The sequence below is a fragment of the Citrus sinensis genome, chromosome 4 (genome assembly GCF_022201045.2).
Source record: "Citrus sinensis cultivar Valencia sweet orange chromosome 4, DVS_A1.0, whole genome shotgun sequence".
Classification (NCBI taxonomy): Eukaryota; Viridiplantae; Streptophyta; class Magnoliopsida; order Sapindales; family Rutaceae; genus Citrus; species Citrus sinensis.
Genome location: NC_068559.1, coordinates 160,508 through 183,170, shown reverse-complemented (window position 1 = coordinate 183,170; position 22,663 = coordinate 160,508). Strand labels below are relative to the sequence as shown.

Below are 22,663 nucleotides of genomic sequence, written 5' to 3'. Positions count from 1 at the left end.
TTTTAAATAAGATTAGTGACTAATTATACGCACAGAGCTTGATGTTCCCAAAGACAAGAGCAACGGCTACCCTACATTTACTTCGTAAGCTATACACAAATCTGACAGCTATACGAGCATATGGAACTTTGGTTATTGTAAAATCGACCGTTGGAAAATATTTTGGCGACATACAAATACTACTTCCTTTTTTGAAAAATGAACATATGACACTAAAAGACCGCTCCTGTTCTTACCTGCCATTGATAGAATTCGACCGTTGCTCCTCTTCAAAAGCCCTCTTTGCTTGCAGAGAGTGGCCTTTTCCTTCATTTTCCCGAGAAACAAACATACCCCGCTTGGGCGTTTCCTCTAATCAACTTCAACCCCAGAAAGAAGATGGATTTGCCACAAACAAGGAAAACTGGGTTGAATCTCCCAGCTGGAATGAATGAAACCTCCCTAAGACTCGAAACATTTTCGGGTTCTTTTCGAGCATTATCAAACCTGTCATCTCCTTCATCAAGATCATCAACTTGCAGTGACAGATTCATTCCTTGCAGATCTTCTTCAAGGCTACACACATTCGAGCTGATTGAGAAGGGATCACCTGTTAAAGAAGGAGGCAATGAGGCTTATAACAGGCTGTTAAAATCTGAGCTTTTTGGAGCTGATTTTGGTTCTTTTTCTTCTCCTGCAGGTCAAGGCTCGCCAATGAGCCCTAGCAAGAATATGCTAAGGTTTAAGACTGATCATTCTTCTGGGCCTAATTCTCCGTACTCGCCTTCCATTTTGGGGCATGATAATGGCTTCTCTAGTGAGGCTTCTACGCCGCCTAAGCTCCCACGGAAAGTGCCCAAGACTCCACATAAGGTCAGTGAGCCTGATTTGATTCTGTGGCCGCAATTTCTTTTTCCCCTTTTCTTAGGTTGCATTGAAGATACGAGATAGAGCAGGAAACAATTTTTATGTTTATTTCAATGGTCAATATTTAAGCATCATTCATGTAGGCAGTGGCATTTTGGTCCTTTGCTACACATTGTGTAGAAATGCAGTCATTCTTTTGACAAATTGATTTGAGCATTGCGTAGGAGTTATAGAGATATCTAGACAGCTTTGTGCTGATGGGGTAAAAGTTTTAATGATGGCTGCAGGTTCTGGATGCTCCATCTCTTCAAGATGACTTCTATTTGAATTTAGTGGATTGGTCCTCCCAGAATGTGCTTGCTGTTGGATTGGGCACTTGTGTATATTTGTGGACTGCATCAAATAGCAAAGTGAGTTTGATATTACTAGTTCTACAACAAATTGGATGATGCAATTGTATCTAAAAGAGGTTATTGGGTCTGATGAGTTTAACAGTTTTCTATTCTTGTTCTCAGGTAACGAGGTTGTGTGACTTGGGACCTGGTGACAGTGTATGCTCTGTCCAATGGACCCGAGAGGGTTCTTATATATCAGTTGGTACAAATCTTGGGCAAGTTCAGGTAGCTACTTGTTTACTCCTATTTTGCATTTGAAATCTTGTGTTTCAGTTAGTTTGTTTATAGAGTTTCATTCATATTTATAGTTGAGAACATCAGATTTTAACTAGCTGATTTTACAGGTTTGGGATGGAACCCAGTGCAAAAGGGTTAGGACCTTTGGTGGCCATCAAACTAGAGCTGGTGTCTTGGCATGGAATTCGCGCATACTATCATCAGGAAGTAGGGACCGGAACATACTTCAACATGATCTTCGTGTTTCAAGTGACTATATTTGCAAGCTTGCTGGACACAAATCTGAGGTAAAGCTTGTTGCGCTCAACTACAAAAGAAAAGAAAAAGATTATTGCTCGTCTGGGGGAAAGAGTATTTTTTTACTTCATGAGCAATATATTATCCTTAACTTTCGTTATTGCTTACAGGTGTGCGGGCTGAAATGGTCCCATGATGACAGGGAACTTGCATCAGGTGGAAATGATAATCAGGTAATCATCATCACTATCACACACATACACATACAAATCTATTGATCTTTGTAGTCTAACTGCTGGGAGTAAAATGCTGATGCAAATGTGCTGCTGGTGCTCAGCTCTTGGTCTGGAACCAGCATTCTCAGCAACCAACTTTGAGATTGACCGAACACACAGCCGCTGTGAAGGCTATTGCTTGGTCACCCCATCAGAGTAGTCTTCTTGCTTCTGGAGGTGGAACTGCCGATCGATGCATTCGCTTCTGGAACACTAGCAATGGTCATCAATTAAACAGTGTGGACACTGGGAGCCAGGTAACTGAGTATTATTTAACAAGCTTCAGACAATTATTATGTTCTTACACAGTGTCTTGATGCTACCCAGCTGTCATAACATCATGCTCATCATCATCATTGTGTAACTTGCAGGTGTGCAACCTAGCTTGGAGTAAGAATGTGAATGAGCTAGTGAGTACTCATGGATATTCTCAGAATCAAATTATGGTGTGGAAGTATCCATCAATGGCAAAGGTACAAGAGAGTTCAGCCAATTTTAGCTTGCACTTCACAGACACAAGTGCCTTTGTCTTTTTAACTTACTGATATCTCTTTCACTCTGGATAACTGATAGGTTTCAACTCTGACGGGTCATAGTTTGCGAGTACTCTATCTGGCTACATCGCCTGATGGACAGGTACTGTAGTGTTTCTGAATAAATCTCTTAAGACATATGCGATCAGTATTTGATAGCACACGGTAGATATATTGCTTTGTACCAATATATATATATATACATATATCTTAAAGCCAAGTTTATATTCTCTTGCAGACAATAGTCACTGGAGCAGGAGATGAAACTTTAAGATTTTGGAATGTCTTCCCTTCTTTGAAAGCACCGGTAAGTACATAGAAAGCTGGTAAAATCAAACATTCATTCAATCTTTCGGTATACATTGCTCTCTTTATTAAAAGCTTTTGTTTCTATGCATTGCAGGCTCTGGTTAAAGATACAAGTCTCTGGTCACTAGGAAGAACCCATATTCGATAACTGTTGGCCAATCATATAGATGTAAATTATATGTTTTGCATATGCATATACCAAGACTTGTAACATGTTTTGATTGAATTGTTTTTCGTTTTGTCTGTCTTTGTAAGAATTAGCACAATGAGCCTGAGAGTCGAGGAGATTCATAGACAGAAAAAATGTACATGCTTATTTCATTTCTGGCACATCAATAACAATAGCAAGTATGAAAGAAACTGTGACATTCACAGACTGAGCTGCATAGCAACAAAGATGACAACAGAAACCCCATTAACCGCACATTTGAAGTTACAAATATCCTGCCTATCCCTTTAAACCTTGACAAATAAAATAAATTTCTCTAGATGAAGATCTCGTAGCTTTAGGCCTCAACCATGACGCCTTTCTAAAGAGTGGCTTGCAAATCCGGGTGAATTCTGTCACCGAAGAAAAATAATTAACACATTTCCAAGAAAAGAAACAGAAAAATAATATGCTTATTTAAGTAACCTCTCACCTTGGGCATCCTGACTCTCCAGGAGCTTTATGACAAGGTGACCCCCAGGTTTTAGTACACCACTATCTGTACTAGAATCTGAATTATTAACTGGACTTGCTAAGGCAGCCGGACCAAGAGCCAAATCAACTGCTCGCATCCCTAACTCCACAGACAAAGCTGCATCTTTGGTTGTAATTCCAGACACTGAAGGACACATGTCTGAAAGTATGACAGAAAATCCTTTTTGCTACACAGACATAAACCAAATTGTATCACCATAAGATATAAGATATGAGAGAGAAATAGTTCAAAATAGATAGAATAATAGCTACTCCTTCTAAGCATAGAGTGTAGGATGAAGCTAAACAAGCAAATAGCACACCAAAATAATGGGCATAATCATTGGAAAGCTCAAACACACATTTGTAATGGCTTTGATCATAAGTCTGAAACAAAGCTTATGAAAGAGAAACACAATACATGTTTATCTATCTTTCATAAGATAAGTCATTGTAAGTTGATCGAATATCATGGCTTCCACCATAAACGTCCAACTATTTCGACCTCTAATAAAGTTCTACAGCATTTCGAATGTTCTCACAGAGGCATTCCCTAAAATGATCAAACTTAGCAATAGAAAACAACCAAAACCAAGAGTGAAAGTTAAGCAGATATCTGTGACAGATCAGAATACCTTAGGGGAAAGTGCCCTGACTTGATTACTGGGCAGATTAATGACGTCAGCTGAAACAGTTTGGACCCTTGCATCACAGTGAAGAGAAGGAACCTTCACCTTCTGTTCTGCAATCCCACATATCCAAAGTTAATTCTTTTCATTCAAAAGAGAAATAAATATCGAAACTTTTATCAAAAGAAGCATCTTAAACACACTTTTTGGTGAACATAACTACAAAAAATAATCTAAAACAATAAATAAATAAATAAAACAAAAATTACACCTTAACATCAATTCCAACAACACTCCCACCATTGTCTAGTGGACCCAAGCTTTGGCATGCTACCTATTGATTCAACAAAAGAAGACAGAACAATCACATATCTGCAGCAAAATGAACTGAAAATGGATATAATTTTAAGAGCCTGCTAAAGAAAAGGAGAGACGGACCTGAAGCCAAGCACCAGGAGCGCAACCAAGATCAAGAACTGAGGAGCCTGGTTTTATGAGCTTATATTGCTTTTGTATTTGAAGCAGCTGTAATTTCAAGACATATAAATAACATCAACTGAAACAGAAGAGAGAGAGAGGGAAAAAAATTGTTTTTTTGAATCATATCGAGCTTGAAAATTAATAAAAAGAAAGATGATTGAAATTTAGATAGGGGAAAATACCTTGAAAGCAGAACGAGCAACGTAGCCGAGGCGTTGAGCCTCTCTGTAAAAGAAATCCGGCGCCCCTACTCCACTCATCTAAATCTTGCTAAAACCCTAGATTTTGTGAAGGATTATAGACAACGTATTTTCCTATTTAATTTAATTTTTTTATTTTTAAATAAAAAAAATGTTTAAAAAAATCTTTTATCACCATAATACTTTATATATATATATATATATGAAATCGTTTTCAGTTGTAAACGTCGGTTTTTTTTAATGTCCGTACATTTTTTAATATAGATACATTTTTAAATTATCTAGTTTAAAATAATTAAAATTAATTTTTTTTAATTTTATAATTTTAAAGTGTGTCTGCATAAAAAAAAATTGAAAAAAATTATACTAAATATATATATATATATATATATATATATATATATATATATGTATGTATATGTATATGTATGTGTGTGTGTATGTAGGTATGTAAGTATATTAACCAATCACCCTAATTGCATCTCACAAGTCACATGAATTCATAAAATAAATATTACAAATATTCTCCTGCTCATTGGGTGACTTAACATCTTTGTTTAAAAATGTTTAAAAAGATTAATTCTTATTCTAATTCAATCAATCTGAAGTCATATGTGGTAATAAGGTGAATAAGACTGAATGATTGATCATCGACGTTAAATCAAATTAAACTGAAAAAGTTCACGTCAACATAAGGTTACTCAACTAAAGGATTCCTCTTTTTGCTTTTCGGGGAAAGTATTCAGTTGCTTAAGGAAATCAAATTAGTACGACACGTGGCTGCAATTTTAATCTAATCAAAGAGAAATGAAATCTAGCAGAGTCAATTCAAACGGTGTTGGATTAGTTGACCAAATGAATTGAATTTGATCGATCTGCATAAATTGATTACGGACTTTGAAGTAATTGTATTCTAATTTGACTTGAAGATATGCTATTATATTCCTGCGACTTTCCATGTGACAATGATTCAATCCTTTCGAAGAACAATGCTGATAATCAATAAAATTTGCTCATGCAGACCATAGCCGCAAGGTTATTAATTACTTCAAGAGCCAAGAGTCTTACCATAAAACATTACAATAATGGTACATTTTTCCGAGGCTGACAATAGGGTAGGGTAAATATGAAACAACTAACCAAGCCTTCCTCACAGAATAATATTATGCATAAACATGAATTCAAATGCCTAGAATCAAAGAACTTAAAAAAAAAAAAAAAAAAAAAAAAGGGAATCTAAAGAACAGGCGACGCAATGATGCCTGTAAAATCTGTGGAAATTATGAACATTTGAATTTTCTTTTGTTGCTGAGATTCTTCATATTGCTTACAAACTTGCAAAATGCTAGCAGCCTAGCACTGACCTGAGCACCTCACTTTGCATAGGCTTGCTGAAGTGGCCAAGTATAATGGGCCTTCTGCAGCTCGAAGAGAAGCAGCTTCAATGATGCTCTCATACTCTTCGCAGCAACATAGTTGAATGACTGTCAATGTCAAGTTTGTATGCTATTGTTAGCAGTGGCATAGCCAGAATATCAAACCAGCGAGGGGCAAAATTTTGACCCTTATAAAATACAATCAATGAAGAAAGAAACATATAAAATGTCAAAATTTTACTATTATATGTATGTGTGTAAATATATGTGTGGTTCTTAAAATAGATTTTGAATCTGAATTTTTTTAACACCTTTTGAACCTAAATTTAATGATTTAATGTATTAATGATTGGGCCTTTTGCACTAAATTTAATGATTTAATTAGTCCAATAGCGACAAATTTATAATTCAACTGAATTGAAAAAAAAAAAGTCTTTTGGGCCTTTTGCACTAAACAGGGGCAGCTGCCCCCACTAGCTTGTCCCTTGGTGGCTTCGCCGCTGATTGTTAGAAAAGCAATGGCGAAAAAAGAAGTAAAGAACAAGACACATTTAGATTTTAACAATGAAAATCTGTTACCTCCCAGATGTCAGACTTCCATTAATATATCATTGAAGCAAAGGTTGCCACTACGAAGAGAATCCTACCATCATCCCTCCAATGTGTAGTCGTGAACATGCATTCTAAAAAGAAGGCTTCCAAGTTGAGAGTGCATAAACAATTCGTCCCTTCCAGCCCTGAAGCAACCACTGGCTGTCTTCATCAATTACAAAATCCTTGTGGTAGTTCGTATCTACCCTCTCCTTTGCCATCTTCATGATCTCTTCATTAAGTGGGAGCTGAGTAAACCCGGCCCTCATGTTACGGACTTGCCACTGCTTGTATGTTTCAGGTCTCTCGATCCTCTCTGCACCCTCACAAGCAATGACATTCATTGCCTCACGCCCAAATATCTCTCTCTCAATCAGCATCCTCTCTGGAATTTCACGGGGCACATTCGTCTCAAGCATGTCAAACAAAGTAGAGTAAAAGAAGAGAGCCTCTCTGAATCTTGTTATAAAGAAAGGTGCACTATGAGCCCCATTCACTATCCCCAGTACAAAAACATCTGGATTCATCTTCCTGATTAGGTTTAAGACAATATTTCTTGGACAATCCACCACAACAGTCTCATCAAGCAGATTTCTAAAGCGATACAAACAATTCACGACAAGCACCTCACCGCTGTCAATATTGAGATCCTCAATCTGAATGGTGTCCCACTTCTGAGCTATTGCATTGAATTCAAATGGAACTTTAAAAGTTTCTGCGTACTTTGCCAAGCGGCGCCCGGTCTCCTCAACCCTTTCAGCTGGTTTAAAACCTGGTTGCGGCAGGTCAATCCCAGTTATCCGAAGCTTAGGAGCTCCACCAGGCCTAGATGAAAGACGTTGTATGAGGCATGGCCACTGAAAACCATACATAATACCAAAATCTATTATGTGGAGTCTCGTTGCTTTCTCAGCTAAATTCATTATCGTTTTGTTTGAGAAGAAATTTGAGAGCTTCCTAAATGGACATGCAGCAAGAAACAGATGGTAAGCTTTCAAGACATCGGCAGCTGATGTATGCTTGGTGATTAGGGCAGTGTAAATCTGGGTACCAGAGCCAGCTAAGCGTGCCTCAAGGCCATCAGCAAAACATTCAGCCATTCTCTGCATTCCATCCCCGGTAGAAGAAGAATGCTGTCTGATTTGCTTCAGAAGCTCACATGCATTCCTTCTATCATTGGCTGCAACAGCTTGTGCACAAAGTGTCAGAAGAGTTCTCAAATCTACTACATCTCTGTTGCCTCCCTGCTTCCTTCCACGTGCCTTTCTACCTTTAGACCCTCTTGATTGTTTGTTCTGTCGCACATTCTTGCTCGTTTCATTCTGCAAAGCTTCACGAAGCACAGACTCACTTTGTCCACAATTTAGCAATATCATATCAAACATTTCTTCACTCACAGTTGATTCAGTAGAAACTGCTGATTGTTTATTACTTCTCCCCCTCTCTAAACTCACTTCTTCAGGATGAGGATTCTTCTTTCCCCTTGACCGTTCAGGAGAGTTCTCATTCTCAGGCTTCTTTCCCATCTTAACTAACACACTTTTAGGCTCTTCCTTCAATTCTTTTACTACTGATACATTATTTTTCAGATCAACAAACAAAGCATTACCATTAGGAAGGAATTTACTTGCCTCCTCAAAGCCTCTCTTAAATTGCAAAGCAGACTCAGAATCTCTAAATATTTCAGGAATCTTAAGACTGCTCACTGGAGAATCTATAAACCCATCAACCACATTGCTGTTACTGCTTGATGAGCCATAGGATGACTGAGGAGTGGACTGAGAAGAAAAATTTGAAAACTTACACTCACTCAAATCAGAATTCCACCCGTGATCCACCAAATTATCACTCTCAGCACTGATAGTACTGGTATTACAGTAAGAGTTACTCGAATCATGAGTTCCATCTGGACTTTCATGGTCATGATCAACAAAATTTTTGTTGACATAACTGGGTTGCGGAGGATACTTCTCCCCCAGAAGTTCATACAACGACTTTTCAGCCGCTTGAAGTGCAGCTGAAGACTCTTGAAACATGCATGTCTTCTCCTCCATGTCCTCTTCCATAAGCATCTCATTTATGTACTTAAGAACTACATCACTGAAATCATAATCCTCGGAAGAATCTCTCTCTTGTGTCACAACAGAAGACGAGTTCGGACTATCTGCAACTGGATTAGGTGGCAAAGCCTGAATGTCTAGGTAGCTTTGGCTTACAAGAGTATCATTGGTTTTGAAACCAATAACCAGATTCTGATCCGACAAGACCGAAAAGGTCTCATCATTGAGTTTGTACTGATTAACAGAACCATAAAATCCACTTAACCTTTGATCCATGACCATCTATGCTATAAAAACAATCCACTTAAACAATAGCCAAAATCCCCCCAAAACAAAATACTTCAATAATGATAAGCACAAAAAGCAAAAACTATAACTTCCAGCAACAGCACCACTCTATATTGAAAAGCACTTATATGAATCACAAATTTACAGCAACCCAGAAACCAAAAACTCAAAAAATCCAACTTTCTGATCCTCCACACTTCTTTTATAGCTTCTCAACATGAAATAGCTTCTCAAGTTCTAGCTTCCTCAAACATCAAATCAGAAACCTAAACCAAACAAAGAACAAAAGGAAAAAAAAAAGAAAAAGAAAAAAGAATCTTTGAAAAGCAAAACGAACTTGGAAGAAGTACAAATTGAACAGGAAAAATGAGACGAATCCAAAAACAACAGTCACTACTAATACAGAAACAAGAAATTTGCAACCCGCGAATCGTAAGTCACATAAAAAAACAGACCTCTAGCTTTAAAGACTTTAAAGATAATTTTAAAGATGAAGAAGTAGTTAGTACCTGATGGACCGAGGAGAGAGAGAGAGAGAGAGAGAGGGTAGTGAAATCACAAGTGCTTTGAAGGAGTGTTTAGAAAGTGCATTTTTGGGCAACAAGAAAATTATTAAAAAGTTAATCAGGGGGATACATAGCATGATAACTAAATACTTACGGAATAGTGATGATGTTGTCAATGACGGAGGAGGATTCATTTCCAAGTGGACAAGTGGCCAAGTAGTGCCAACAGTCTTGGCCATCCACATTTCCCGGCGGACATAAAATTGACCGATAGATCTTTATTTTTCACTCCAATAATTTGTTCCTGAATAGATACGATCAATATTTTTTTTTATTTACCAGTAGATTTTACGATAAATTTTAGAATATATTAGAGGTAATATAATTAATTAATACATATATAATATAACGATTATTTGTATCGTAAGTTTTAAAATAAATGTATATATATCATAATATTATTTATTTAATATATAACTGACATAATATTTTTTGTGTTTTAAATAAATAAATAATAAAAATTAAATGGATATAATGATGTGTAAAGTAAATATAAAATAATACATGGATGATATTATAGCACAACCATTGATTTTGGTGCTAGATAATCACTTATGGTGCGTTTGGTACACGTATTGTTCAAATGCAATTTTTAGGTGCGTTTGGTCTCAGAAATAGTTGCAAAACCCGCTTAAACCTGACCTCCCCCTCGGGTTTAGTTTATGCGTGTTTGACCGCATAAAATTTGGAGTTGACCACATTGTAATACTATGTGATGTAAGTACCAAACATGGTATAATAATATTCTAATACAATGAGGAGCTCTTATACCATAACCAAACATGCCCTTAAGGTATAATCTATCATCTAAGATGTAAAGGTTAAGTTTGCATGTAAGTTGGTCGGATACAATGTCCACACAAGATTTCAAATTATTGAATAATAAACGATAAATTTTGTTATCACACACACGGCCCTGCCCTGACCTTTTGTGAAGCAAAAGTGGGCTGAGGTTTGCATGATTAGACAGACATAATAATTATTATGAAAAAAACCAGAGGGTTTATTGGTCAAGGCTTTTACTATCCAGACTAACTTTTTTTTTATATTGTTATACACTACTATTATTGATATTATATCAAGTATTATAATTAATATTTACAAATAGATTCTATAATTGGGACTTTCTTCGTAGCATGTACTACTCTGAAGAACTGCCCAAATTCTTTAAACTCTCTCAAATATTCGAGGGATGTCCACTCCACTCACATTTCGTGACGGATAGACTGACTCCACTCTATTATTTGATAATTGAGAGAAAATTATAAATAACCCCCATAAATATTTTTATGGAGGCTCGAATTCTTGCACTCAACATTGTAAGTATAAAAATTCTCCCACTTGACCAAAGGCCCATTGATCTATCTAGACCAACTTACTCTTTATAATGTTTTCCCCCCCCCCCCCCTTTATATTGCATCCTTTCGACATTTCAACTTGCCCTGAAATTTGCACTCCTTGGCGTCTTAACTTGTAACTTTTCCTTTATAATCTAGTCCTTTGTACAAGAGTCAATTTCTTGTGATTTTAAACATTTATGGCAAGAACATCAACAAAATCACGCCTTCTTCTTTTCTTTTTTTACATCTTTTTAATTTTATTCATGAAAAAAAATCTTTTAACACTATAAAGTTTTACTTAATATACAAATAACCCTGTTATTTATTTCAAACTATCGAACATACAAATGATCTCTTTTTTTTTTTTTTTTAAATTTACATGACAGTAAGATCAATTTTATAAAGAGTTATATGTGATTGATCATGGGTCATTACAATCTAAATAGAAAGAACATGTGTGTTTATTTATAAAACGTCATAGATTTATTTAGAATATTCATCACCCATAAATGCAACCCTACATACTTAATTATGCTCAAACTATAAGTATAATCTTCTTTGAGATTGGTGCAAATGAGATTCAACCCTTAAATCTTTTTATGACCAATGCTTTTTTTTTCCTCTTATTTTTATCAAATTTGAACTAAATGCAATGCACGCGAGTGGCCTACTTCAATAATTCCGGCAGAAAACCGAGAGCATAATGATTATGGTTTCTTCTTGCATCCACATCAAAGCACAATGCGTGTTACTATTGAACTTTGCACTATATCTGTAGCCATTTTAAGCTTTTAATAATCAATTTATTTTTGTTCATGGGGTTAGCATTTAGAAGGGACATAAGAAGGACAAAAATGTTTAAGTAAAATATGGAGTCCAAGCGATGCATGCAGAGGATGCTTGTTAACATTGAAGCTTAATTAGCAGAATTATACAATATGTTTGCACGTAGCTGGTTCTAATAGTAGGAGGTGTTGTTGAGTGCAACTAGCTCTAGCTGCCAGCTCAGGAAATGATGTTGACAGAATTAGCTGCAGCGTCAGTAATATAAGCTTGACTAATTACTCTTTGATTAATTAAACAACAAGATTCATTTTTCCTTCTCGTTTTCTTGCTACACTCCACTTATCGATACTCTTGATTACCTGACTTGCAGCGACTAATAATAATGCATAGGAAAGGAGCCGGGGAAGAAAGACCAAAACGCAAAGATTGAGTAACCGCAAAGAAATTGACTTTTTTTAAAAAAAAATTTTAAAAAAAGTATACAGTATTTTATTAATTATTAATGCCGCCAATAAATTTTAATAAGAAAAGCCATAAAGTAACTTAAAAAAATGCTATGTCAAGTACTTCTCTTCCCTTATACTGCTTTGGCAGATTCTTGAGAACTAATTACTTTTCCTTTAAAGAGAAAATATGTCGGGTCATGCCTTCTCCAAGAATCCCTGACTGGTGAACGAGGAGGTTGCGCTCTGCTGCATTGATATTGTGGTGGCCTCTGATGAGGTTGATAAGCAGTGACCCGACCTTCTATACCGCTGCCTGAGGCTTGGGGGTCCCTCCTCTTGATCGGCCCACTTCCTAGTAAGGCTCTCTTCTCTTTCCTTCTCAACCCTTCTAGCTGGTCTGTCTTAATCCTTGCTGCATTTTCCTCCTCGATCTTTATGTGTCTCTTAGCCTGCTCGTAAGTGGCTGAATATGTCTGAATAGCTGGGCTTCTCAAATTGTACCACAACCGTCCTATCTTCACCCCTTCTTTCAATCTCATTAATGCCTGAGAATGGTTGAAGGCTCCCAAGTCGAGGACAGCACGGTGGAACCTTTTGATGAATTCCCGAAGGATTTCCTCCTCTCTCTGCTTCATGCTCGTCAGCTCTATCATATCATCTTCCGGTGCTATTGCCCCACGAAACTGCTCTGCAAATTCTTGGCACATCTGCTCGAGGGATTTAACGCTCCCCCAAGGAAGTTTCCTGTACCACTCACGTACTTGTTCCTCTAGAGATAGTGGGAACACTCCGCATCTTTGGGCTTGGGATAATCCTTACACCCCAGTTATGTCGTTAAAGCGCTCTATGTGCACCAATGATCAGTTCGCCCCAAATATCTGAAGTCTGGGAGGCGAAAATCCATCGGAATGACTGCCCTCATGATTTCTGTCGAGAGCGGGGATTCTCCGTCCAGCATGATCCTCCAACCTGGTGCTCTGCTTCATCCTTGCATGTCATCTATTATCTGCGCTAATCTGCGCACTTTTTCTTCCAGTTGTTCAGCACGACCAGGGTCACGTGCTGCAACCTGATCTCGCTCTTGCTCAACATCATGCAGGTGTTGCCGGAGTTCTCTTTCCTCTGCATTTGCCACTCCATCATCATTATATAAGGTATGTCTCCCTGGGGATTGATCTTCTCCTCTATGGCTTTCCCCTCGTAGAGACGAATTACCCCCCTCACCACTAAATCTTCTGGTGGTCCGACCTCTCATCATATTATCGTGCCCTGGTGTCATTCCGCCACTTCTCACCTCTTCCTCACGAGCTCCCCTTCGTTCACTCCTCATTTCGTGTAGGATGGTTGTCAGGGTCTCCATTTGCTTTTCCATCCGTTCCATCCGATCATACATGGCTTTTTCCCGTGCTTCATTGGCTATCTCCCTCAACGTCACAGACTCGTTAAGTCTCAAGTCACCTCCTTGTGCACTACTTCCTCCTACATCCATTGTTTCTTCACTTGCTTTACTCCTTTTCTTTCTATCAACAGAAGCTTTTTGATCAGTCCCCACAGACGGCGCCAAAATATTGATGCGAGATTCTGGTTTTCTGCTCATCCGCGACCAGGATCTCTTCTCAACTAGTTCTACCATGACCAGGATCCCTTCTTGCAAGACCTCTTCTCCATAGATTTCTGCGTACACAGAGACAAGTCAGAGCACGCCGGGTGTTTTTCTGGCGTAAACCCTCCAACGCTCAAGTCAGAAACATAGGTTTCGCTTTCCTGGGAAAATCGGCCACTAATCTTATGGCTCGTTTTCAATCTCTCAATCAAGAGCTCTTTTTTGTCTTAGTTTTAATATAAAAAAATCTAACCCTTTTACCTTCGTTGGCTACTTTTTTATAGGCTCTCTCTGGATCCCGGCCTTCCACAACCCACGTCCATTACCTCCCCCCAACTCTCGGAAGTGGACGCTCCGTTATCGTAGTCGTGGCTGGATGAACTTCGTGCCTTGATTCTCGGGTAGGAGTGCACGTAAGTCTTGCCAACCGTCATTGACCGGGTCTACTCACCTCGACCTCTAGTAGGAATAGTTTTACACTCCTGGTAGGAGGCCAGCTCCCGTTGTGGTCCCGTGGATGGTACACTCGTGAACGAGCAGGAATATTCCTGCTCGTATTCCCCTGCTACCAGACTTTTGCGGAATATATCTGTTCGCGAAATCCTGCTACCAGGTATCTCCTCATCATGGCCGGTCTTGTCGAGGTACATCCCCCAAACAATAAGAAAACCCATAAAGTAACTTAAAAAAATGCTATGTCAAGTACTTCTCTTCCCTTGGACTGCTTTGGCTAATTCTTGAGAACTAACTACTTTTCCTTTAAAGAGAAAATATCCATTCTGCAGGCAGAAACATATATCATGGCCGAATTTTTGCCACTGTTAACCATCACCTTCACATTTTTTGCCATTTTTCACAGTCATGCGCGGACAAAATTTATGACGTAAGAAGGAAAATATTTAATGAATGTGCAATGTTCAATTGATTATGCAGTGATGTTTGTGATCACTTGCCGTTTTGTTTCGATTACATATTCATAATGAGGGATAGCATAAAAATCCGGATTCGGTCCAGATCTGGATAAACTCACACGCTCCGTCCGAGTTCAACCCTTATCTAATGTGTTAATTATGCAAAATCCAACACTACTTTCATAAAAACAGATATATTTAGGTCCCGTTTCGAGTTCAGCTGAACTTGAAATTTCATATATGGGCCCGGACTATAAATTTTTTAAACAATTATTTGGGTTTAACCTAGATAAGTTATTTGATTTTTTAGTTTGATTTAATTTGCATATTGTTTATACTTTAAACATATACATCTTTACTCCATAAAATTGGCCCTCACACAATTATCTGGATTTAAAACCTGTAATTTGGGAACTCAAATTTTTTCAAGTTGAATTAATATCAGAATCAAAGTTAAAAAAATTTAGGTTTTTATTTAGGTCTGGTATTATCATTCGGGTCCAGAATCAGAAAGACCAAATCCAGACCCGGCCCCAAATTTTACCATCCCTCATTGCGGACCGTCTTCTCTGTGAGGAATTGCACATAAATATAATTACAAGTGGCCTCTAACTCTTTATCAATCACCAGAAAAATTTATAAAACTAACCCAAAATTAAGGTTTATGCTTCAATTTAAAAAAGTAGCCCAAAATTTATATGCTTCTTCCGTTTCTTTGGTTGTTTTTGTTTAGGGGAAAGAAAAAGATTTTGAAAAAAGAAATGTGTCTAGATAAGATAATGTTTATCATGTTGTTCATTGCAGTAGACAATGTGTTGATTGCGTTAAACGGGTGTGAACGTTATTGTCTAAATCTAAAATGCTATCTCTTATCTCTTTCGAATAAGAGATTATGCGTTGTTCTCGATGTTTCATGAAAATGAAAGAGACGTGCATATTCTTTATATGGAATGAAGGGGACTTGGATTATGCAATCCCTCTTACGAATTCAATATAATTTTGAATAATGTTTTGTCAATGAAGATAAGACACTTAATTTAAGAGTTTTGATAGGATCCACGATCCAATACATTAATATCAAGTATATCTATTTGACTTATTGCATTGCTTTTTCTATGAAATATGTTGAGCGTTATTGCTAGAAACTTTGAAATGTTCAAAAAGAGGCAAAAATTGGGACTCGTTGACCAAAAAATCTCACTTCCTCTCTTTAGTAATTTTATAAATTGACCCTACGTTTACGTTAAAATTGTATTTAAAATTTTCTAAAACTTGTAGGAAGACTGAGATCAGGTCCAGGCCCAATTTGAAGCCCAACCCACCTTTGTAACTAACGACAATTCAGATCATCGGCATATCTCTATAGCTAACGAAAAGAATTGCACGTGGTGTGCTGCAATTCTGCGCGCACGAACGTATGACCACGTGTAGGCTGTAGCGTTAGCGTAAAACAACAAACAAAATGAAAAGCGGAGCAAGTGGGCTAACTTATTGTGAGTTTTGTTTGCCTGATCATAAAACAAACCACCCACAATTCACCAGATACGGCCGTACGATAAGGCGATAAAGCGATGCGACTGGTGATGTTAATTGTAGTTGGGAAAGGGAGCTGGCTACGGTACAGATTCTGTAACATACAGACCAGGTTAGCCAGCCCCCAAGGGTGCCATTTTGGTTGCTTTGTTTCCACATGCAGGGACACGTGGAGTGCATGGAGTGGGGGATGTATGTTACAGAATCTGTAACATAGACTTCTCCGTTGGAAAGAGGTTGCGGCCAACAAACACTATTTTGACTTTGATTTTTCTTCCAACAATCACTTACCGTATACCACATGCATGCTTAGTTTGATTTGACTTGACGTGCTGGGAACTAATAATTAGTAAAGTAAATAATTTGATTTGACTTGTATTAAAAAAAATCATTTTATTAAACTTGTCTCTTAAAACATAATTGAAGAATCAAAATCCTTCCTCAGTTGATTCGTTTCATTGTGTTTGGATGTGTACGGTGCAACCACTAATAAAACTCCGTTGCATGCTCAAATTGATTCGTTGTGTTTGGGTGCGCAGGTAATTTGCTGATTTGAACCAACTACAGGACTCACTTGATGCATCGTTGCACGTACATGCAATCATCGCTTCACTTGATTCTTCTTCAACATCAACCTCCAAGTAATATGCATCAACAATGAAAGAAACATAAACACACGCCGGTCATCAACGAGTGTGAAAAATTAAATTAGCTCTTTACATCCACATTTCCTTCCAAGTTCAACAAATATGAATTTACACAAATTCAATCAATCAATGAAAAATTAACAGTATGCACATTTTGTTAGAAATCAACTTATTACATCGAATCATTTACAATTGCCGATCTTTCTCCACTCGAAAGCCAGCCATGAATTGTGTGAGTGAGTGTTGAGAATATTACATCAATTTCGAGAATAATTTTTGTACATTTTTTTTTTCCTCCTTTCCTTCCTTCCTGTCACGTCAACAATTTTACCTTTCTCTTTACATACCAGGCACTCCAATTCGATCTGCCTGGGCCTCGAGTTTCAGTGTTCCAGGCTGATTCTTGCCCTGTTGTTTAGCTTGATGCTGTGACCAGTAAGCGTGGGCAGCCAACACTCTGTCCAGAAGCTCTTGCGGCACCGGCTCTCCCCTTCTCTGCTGAGGAGAAATACTTGCCGTATGAACCAATGTTTTCCATTTATCCTGTACAAGACCCCGCAAACAGATAATATTGCAAGGATTTTCAAGGCTCACCAAAGAAATCATATAGATGTTTTCCCACACAATTAATCAATGTTAATGTGAAAGACTGAAAGTTATCTAACCTTTAAGTCCACATAGGTTCGGTGATCTGCATGCTCAAAAGAACGCAATTTAACGTCGCGCCACCTGCAATATGAGTTTCAATCATTTAATTCCAAACATCCCATGATTGGAGAAAATGATGGGAATCAGAAAACAGGCATAGAAGATCACACCTTCCAGTTCCAAGTTCCTCAACAGCCTGCACCAAAGCTTCTACTTCCGCTACAGAAAATGGTCTCCTAGTTCGGCGCTGTGCAATGTCAGATCGCCTAATTTTCTGGTTCACAGGAACCACAGCCAGGGCATCAACATCCGTTGCTGGAACCGGAACCAGAGCTCTGGAATCTGGTGAAGTTGTGTCAGTTAATACAGTATGGGAGGTCATAGCTTCATGGTTACTTTCTACACGGTTGGTCAGATTAGTAATTGGAGAAGGGTCAGATAATGAATTAGGAATGCCTGAATCCACAGCAGGAGTCGCTGGCGACCTGTAAATAAAACATATTCATCAACTAAGTAACAAATGACTCAGAAGCTAACAAATTCTACTACAGTGGCAGGATCTTTGAAAGGAAAATCAGAATTACCTTTGTACAAGTGGGGGTGTGCTGGATGGTAACATAAGTGGAGGGTCTTCAGAGCATACAGGTGAGGGGGCTAGCACAGAACTGGGCTCTAAAGTGAAACCCAAAGAATCCATATTGTCTTCAGAAGAAATACCAGATTGTGACAAGGTCCTATTGTCATCTCTAATCTTCTTCCCATTAAGGAGTACCCCGACACGTATTCCACCACCAAGTATAGCAGTCACCATATCCATTACTGTTCTCTACAAGAATTAACAAAGGACAAATGAAATAATATTAGCGACCCCAGTTCACTAACAAGCTGCAAGTTAATGCAGAAATACTACAATTCAGGATTAGATGCCAATTAGTTTCCCATTACAAAGCTAATGTAAATGTAGCCAATATCTAATGACAAGAACAATTAATATGAAAACGGTATGTCAGTCATCAATATAAGAACTTTCCCATCCTGCTAATTAAAATCTCAGCAAGTTCAAGCATAATAATATAAAAGATCTCTAAGAAAAGAAAAAATTAATACAGTTCTGCAGAAGCATCAATCTTGGATTAGACATCTCAGAAATGAGCATCAAAATGAAAAGAAGTATTGCCTCTTTTAATACCTTCAGAGAAGCCACAGTAGCAGTTTCTGAGATCTCAATAAATGTCTCTGGAACTCTAAAAGATTTAATGCTGAACTTCACTGTTCAAGAGAATACATCACACGTGAGAACTGCTATATGGCAAAACGCAATGAAGCACAGACAAAAATGCTCCTAACGAATCTGTCAAACGCTCTAGTCTCATACCATTAGAATCCTTGGAGTGGAGGGATGCTTGATGACCTCCAGCTGAAGATGCCACCCCATTTGCTGCACAGAATAATTGTAGATATTTAGTGAAAACAACAGAAACCCTGAGGGAAAGAGCATAATGAGTAAGGACGGACCTCCTTGCAACATTTTGTTCCCTTTCCTACCTTTCTCAGGTGAATTCGTAACACTTTCACAACTAAAACTACCGTCAAAAGTCTCCAACAAGCTTCGGTTGTGAAATTTCCTCCTTTTATAAAAAGCATCATGCTGGCATCTCTCTAGGTTGTGACATTTTTTTCTCTTGCGATGTGGAGGTTTTGTTCCACCATCTAAAATGTATAGAAAGAAATTTTTCAATAGAAGAAAATGAGCTTTTGAATAAGAACCAGCAAATATATTTTAATTACATGTGCAGAACACATGTGCACACCCATGCACAACAAAAGATGTAACAAACAGTAAACTCAAGCCATTGATCCTGCTCACCAGCTCTAGAAAGTTCAAAATCCTTCAATGTCGGAGCTACTTTCCAGTATCTTGAAGTCAGCAATTTCCTTAGTCTTCGGTCTCCAATACGTGACATAGGCCTATAAACTTTCGACACGTTGCTAGATTTAGTGTTCCTAACTAAATTATCGTCATCATCTCTAACACCTAATTTAACATCATTCCTCTGCCTTGAAAATGAAGCAAAAGGAACAGGATCCCTGCAAGATGGCAATTTGACATCTTTTTCAGAATTGACCAATGCCGCATATGTTACACACAATTCTGTTGGATCTCCAGACTCCAGACCCTTAGTCTCTAACCCTTCTTCAAATTTATTTTGCATGCCATTATAACATGACTCCCCAACATTAGGGTAACCACCCTCCAGCTCCACTTTGCTTGGTCTATTCTCATTTGCACTAATGCTATTGAAAATAGCAGATTTCAAATCACCAGCATTTTTTCCTGAGAAACCAGAATCCATGGTTTTTGAAGTTCGTTCCAAGATTTCATCATCTTCAACAAGTGGAAATTCATTCACTGAGCACTTCTGATTACAAATTTGTGACGCCGACTCTGAGACAACAGCACTCACCTCAGAGGTTCCCTGATCAAGATACTCTATTTTCAATGGTTTACATTCATAATGATGACCGTCTTTAACAGCATCTTTAACAATGGTGACATGATCATTTCCAGATGCATTACTAGAAGCAGAAGAACTTTCACTCTCCTGCAGTAGCTTTTTAGCTAAGGAAGCCAGTAATTCGAATGCACAGATGTCCTCATCTGGCTTCTTCAGTTGGGCCTTCTGCTAGAACCAAAATAGCCAAAAATAAAAGAGTTAAAACAGTTTTCAGCATAAAACACTAATAAAAATGAAGAAAGCCCTAGACCTTAGGTGATATATACCCTGATTGATCGAGGAGCCTTAGGAATAGTGGCAACGTGGAAACCTTTGAGTCCAGAATCAAGCCTCTTCTTTGACTTCATATTTCACACAACGCACGAAAATGATAACTCATGAAACAGACAGAAGTGTGCTCATCAAACACAAAAGAGCATCCCCTGGTTCCACTTCACTGTTATTAGTCCAAAAGGTAACCGTGTGTCAGTGTAATCTTAATGGTGGTTTGAGCGATTTGGAATAAATTTATAATAATGGGGTTCCTCAAATCCACTTGTTTAATGGAGCTAACACATAAGGAATATTATCAAACATACAGCCACAAAAACAAAGGTTGAAATAAAGCATTTCACTCATATAAACTCTATATGAATGCCAAAGCCAGAAATTGTTGCCAGCATGACAATTTTAATCACTCTTTGAGAAAGGGAAAATTTTAAAACGATCCAATTCACCCCAACCTATGCTTTAGAGACCTGTAAAATGATCACTATATAACAAAATAACCTAAGTATGGTACATAAAATCATAAATTACAGAAAGAACCAAAAAATCATGAATTACAGACAGAACCAATTCAACTCATGACTTCCTCAGTGAGTCTGAATGATCCAAACTCCAATAATTTGACTGGAAAAAAGAGGTTCCATATAATGTTTTTTCAAAATAAAAACATGCATGCATTTCTCTGATTTTATTCTAAAAATTTTCCCTCAAATTCTTTGCTGCTGAATTAGATCCATAACTTAAACCCCAGAACCAAATCTCGTTTCAAGTAGACCACTACAAGCAGAAACCAAAATGGAAAAATATATATATATATATAAATATATATATATATATATATATATATATATGAATAAGATATCCTCGATGGGTATCTACGAAGCAGATCCCAAAGCCCAATCAGTCATCAACCGAAAAAACTAAAGTTGCAATTGATCACCATTCAGATACACTTGAGATTTCCAAATCCATAACCATCACATGTAAGGAATTGAGCTTGAATTTCATGAAATCCCGATCATATCAAGCAATTCAACAATAAGATCAATTATGTTAAAAGAAAATTCCAAAACCAACAAAATTAATGAAATTATCCACTATCCAATGTAAATTCCCACCAAAATTCATGTTTTTCAAAAAAAAAAAAATCATGAAAGTAACACATTGAAAAGTTTCATATCATTGTTTAAACAAAAATGAGCAATTCATTTACGAAAAAAGTGATTCGAAATCAGGATCGTTCAACTCCCACAAAATCAAAATTCTCGATCAACTCATCGAATTCCACAAAACCTCAGCTTGAAGATCGGATCATGATCACAAATCAAAATCGAAATTCACTTCTCATCACAATTCTTATCACATGATCATCAGATTCAGCATTAGAACACAAAATCCACCACAATTACGAATCAAAATATCAAAACAATGAAACCGAATGCTTTCAACTTACCTGTAAACACCAACGATCAAATTCAAATCTATTACAAAGAGTGAATCAAAATTCAAACTCTCTCTCTCTCTCTCTCCAAAATTCAGTTATTTATTTTCCCTCTCTCTCTAGAAATTGGACATAAACGAAAAACCCCACACAAGAAATAACTGCTAAAACCCCCCCTTTTATTTATAATTTTTCATTTTTTATTGGCCACAAAACCGGATCAGCAGGTTTAGGGAACTGTTGTACCGGCAATATCCGGTTACCAAAACTCTGTAGATTTGACACGCGTTTGATAATGAGCTCATTCTATGAAAGCCTTGGTCACAGGGCACATTTCTTATTTTAGGATAAGATAAATCGATGTGGAATTTTACTTGTTTGAACTGAAAAAGACGAAGAACCCATTTGGTGTGGGTGTGAGTTGGTTAGTTTCGTGTGCTCTTTGTTTCATTGGTCCACATCGGATGGAATATGTTATGGGATATGCCCCTTGGCTTGCAGAGCTGGTGATGCTTTGTAAACAAAGAATATTTGAGATCCAATCTTCTCATCGTTCGGCCACATCATAATAAGAATCGTGTTTTGTTCACTGCGTGTACTTCTTTAGATAAATTTTTAATTTGTACTTGAGTTGATGATAATTGTTGTCGTAAAAATTGTTTTTTTTTTTTTAATTTTACATACAAATTTATTTATATTCAAAAAATTACAACCTCTTGTACCAACCATATTTGTGATGGCACTATCCTAGATATATAAGATGATCATAAACTAAAATCTACTACATTATATATCCAAAAAAAAATCACCATTACATTTGA

At 37.4% G+C, this 22,663-nt stretch overlaps 4 protein-coding genes across 7 annotated transcripts; 1 reads left to right on the top strand and 3 right to left on the bottom strand.

Moving 5' to 3' along the window:
* The first annotated feature begins 100 nt into the window (after nucleotides 1-100).
* LOC102621418 (protein FIZZY-RELATED 3) lies at nucleotides 101-3,206 on the top strand. The gene is made up of 10 exons (XM_006486400.4): nucleotides 101-852; nucleotides 1,134-1,256; nucleotides 1,362-1,466; nucleotides 1,586-1,765; nucleotides 1,886-1,948; nucleotides 2,053-2,247; nucleotides 2,362-2,463; nucleotides 2,564-2,626; nucleotides 2,762-2,830; nucleotides 2,927-3,206. The coding sequence occupies exons 1-10, from the start codon at nucleotides 379-381 to the stop codon at nucleotides 2,978-2,980; spliced, it is 1,428 nt and encodes a 475-aa protein (XP_006486463.1). The 5' UTR covers nucleotides 101-378; the 3' UTR covers nucleotides 2,981-3,206.
* On the bottom strand, nucleotides 3,124-4,970 carry LOC102621136 (uncharacterized). The gene is made up of 6 exons (XM_006486399.4): nucleotides 4,806-4,970; nucleotides 4,582-4,668; nucleotides 4,415-4,477; nucleotides 4,150-4,251; nucleotides 3,474-3,702; nucleotides 3,124-3,393 (listed from the first exon to the last, which is right to left on the bottom strand). Exons 1-6 carry the CDS (start codon nucleotides 4,881-4,883, stop codon nucleotides 3,281-3,283), a joined length of 672 nt encoding a protein of 223 aa, XP_006486462.1. The 5' UTR covers nucleotides 4,884-4,970; the 3' UTR covers nucleotides 3,124-3,280.
* An 849-nt stretch (nucleotides 4,971-5,819) lies between these two features.
* Nucleotides 5,820-9,776, bottom strand: LOC102621708 (scarecrow-like protein 30). Of its 2 annotated transcripts, XM_006486402.4 has the most exons (3): nucleotides 9,648-9,776; nucleotides 6,779-9,404; nucleotides 5,820-6,307 (listed from the first exon to the last, which is right to left on the bottom strand). In XM_006486402.4, the coding sequence occupies exon 2, from the start codon at nucleotides 9,130-9,132 to the stop codon at nucleotides 6,883-6,885; it is 2,250 nt and encodes a 749-aa protein (XP_006486465.1). In that variant the 5' UTR covers nucleotides 9,133-9,404; nucleotides 9,648-9,776; the 3' UTR covers nucleotides 5,820-6,307; nucleotides 6,779-6,882. The 2 variants fall into 2 exon arrangements, with proteins under 2 accessions (XP_006486465.1, XP_006486464.1); XM_006486401.4 differs by having other exon boundaries at nucleotides 6,779-9,762.
* Nucleotides 9,777-17,100: 7,324 nt separating this feature from the next.
* Nucleotides 17,101-22,020, bottom strand: LOC102622190 (telomere repeat-binding protein 4). Of its 3 annotated transcripts, none has more exons than XM_006486403.4 (10): nucleotides 21,855-22,020; nucleotides 20,401-20,570; nucleotides 19,486-20,302; nucleotides 19,134-19,328; nucleotides 18,994-19,056; nucleotides 18,808-18,887; nucleotides 18,203-18,444; nucleotides 17,789-18,103; nucleotides 17,636-17,699; nucleotides 17,101-17,513 (listed from the first exon to the last, which is right to left on the bottom strand). In XM_006486403.4, exons 2-10 carry the CDS (start codon nucleotides 20,479-20,481, stop codon nucleotides 17,310-17,312), a joined length of 2,061 nt encoding a protein of 686 aa, XP_006486466.1. In that variant the 5' UTR covers nucleotides 20,482-20,570; nucleotides 21,855-22,020; the 3' UTR covers nucleotides 17,101-17,309. The 3 variants fall into 3 exon arrangements, with proteins under 3 accessions (XP_006486466.1, XP_006486469.1, XP_006486468.1); XM_006486406.4 differs by having other exon boundaries at nucleotides 19,164-19,328; XM_006486405.4 differs by having other exon boundaries at nucleotides 19,486-20,299.
* Nucleotides 22,021-22,663: the final 643 nt, after the last annotated feature.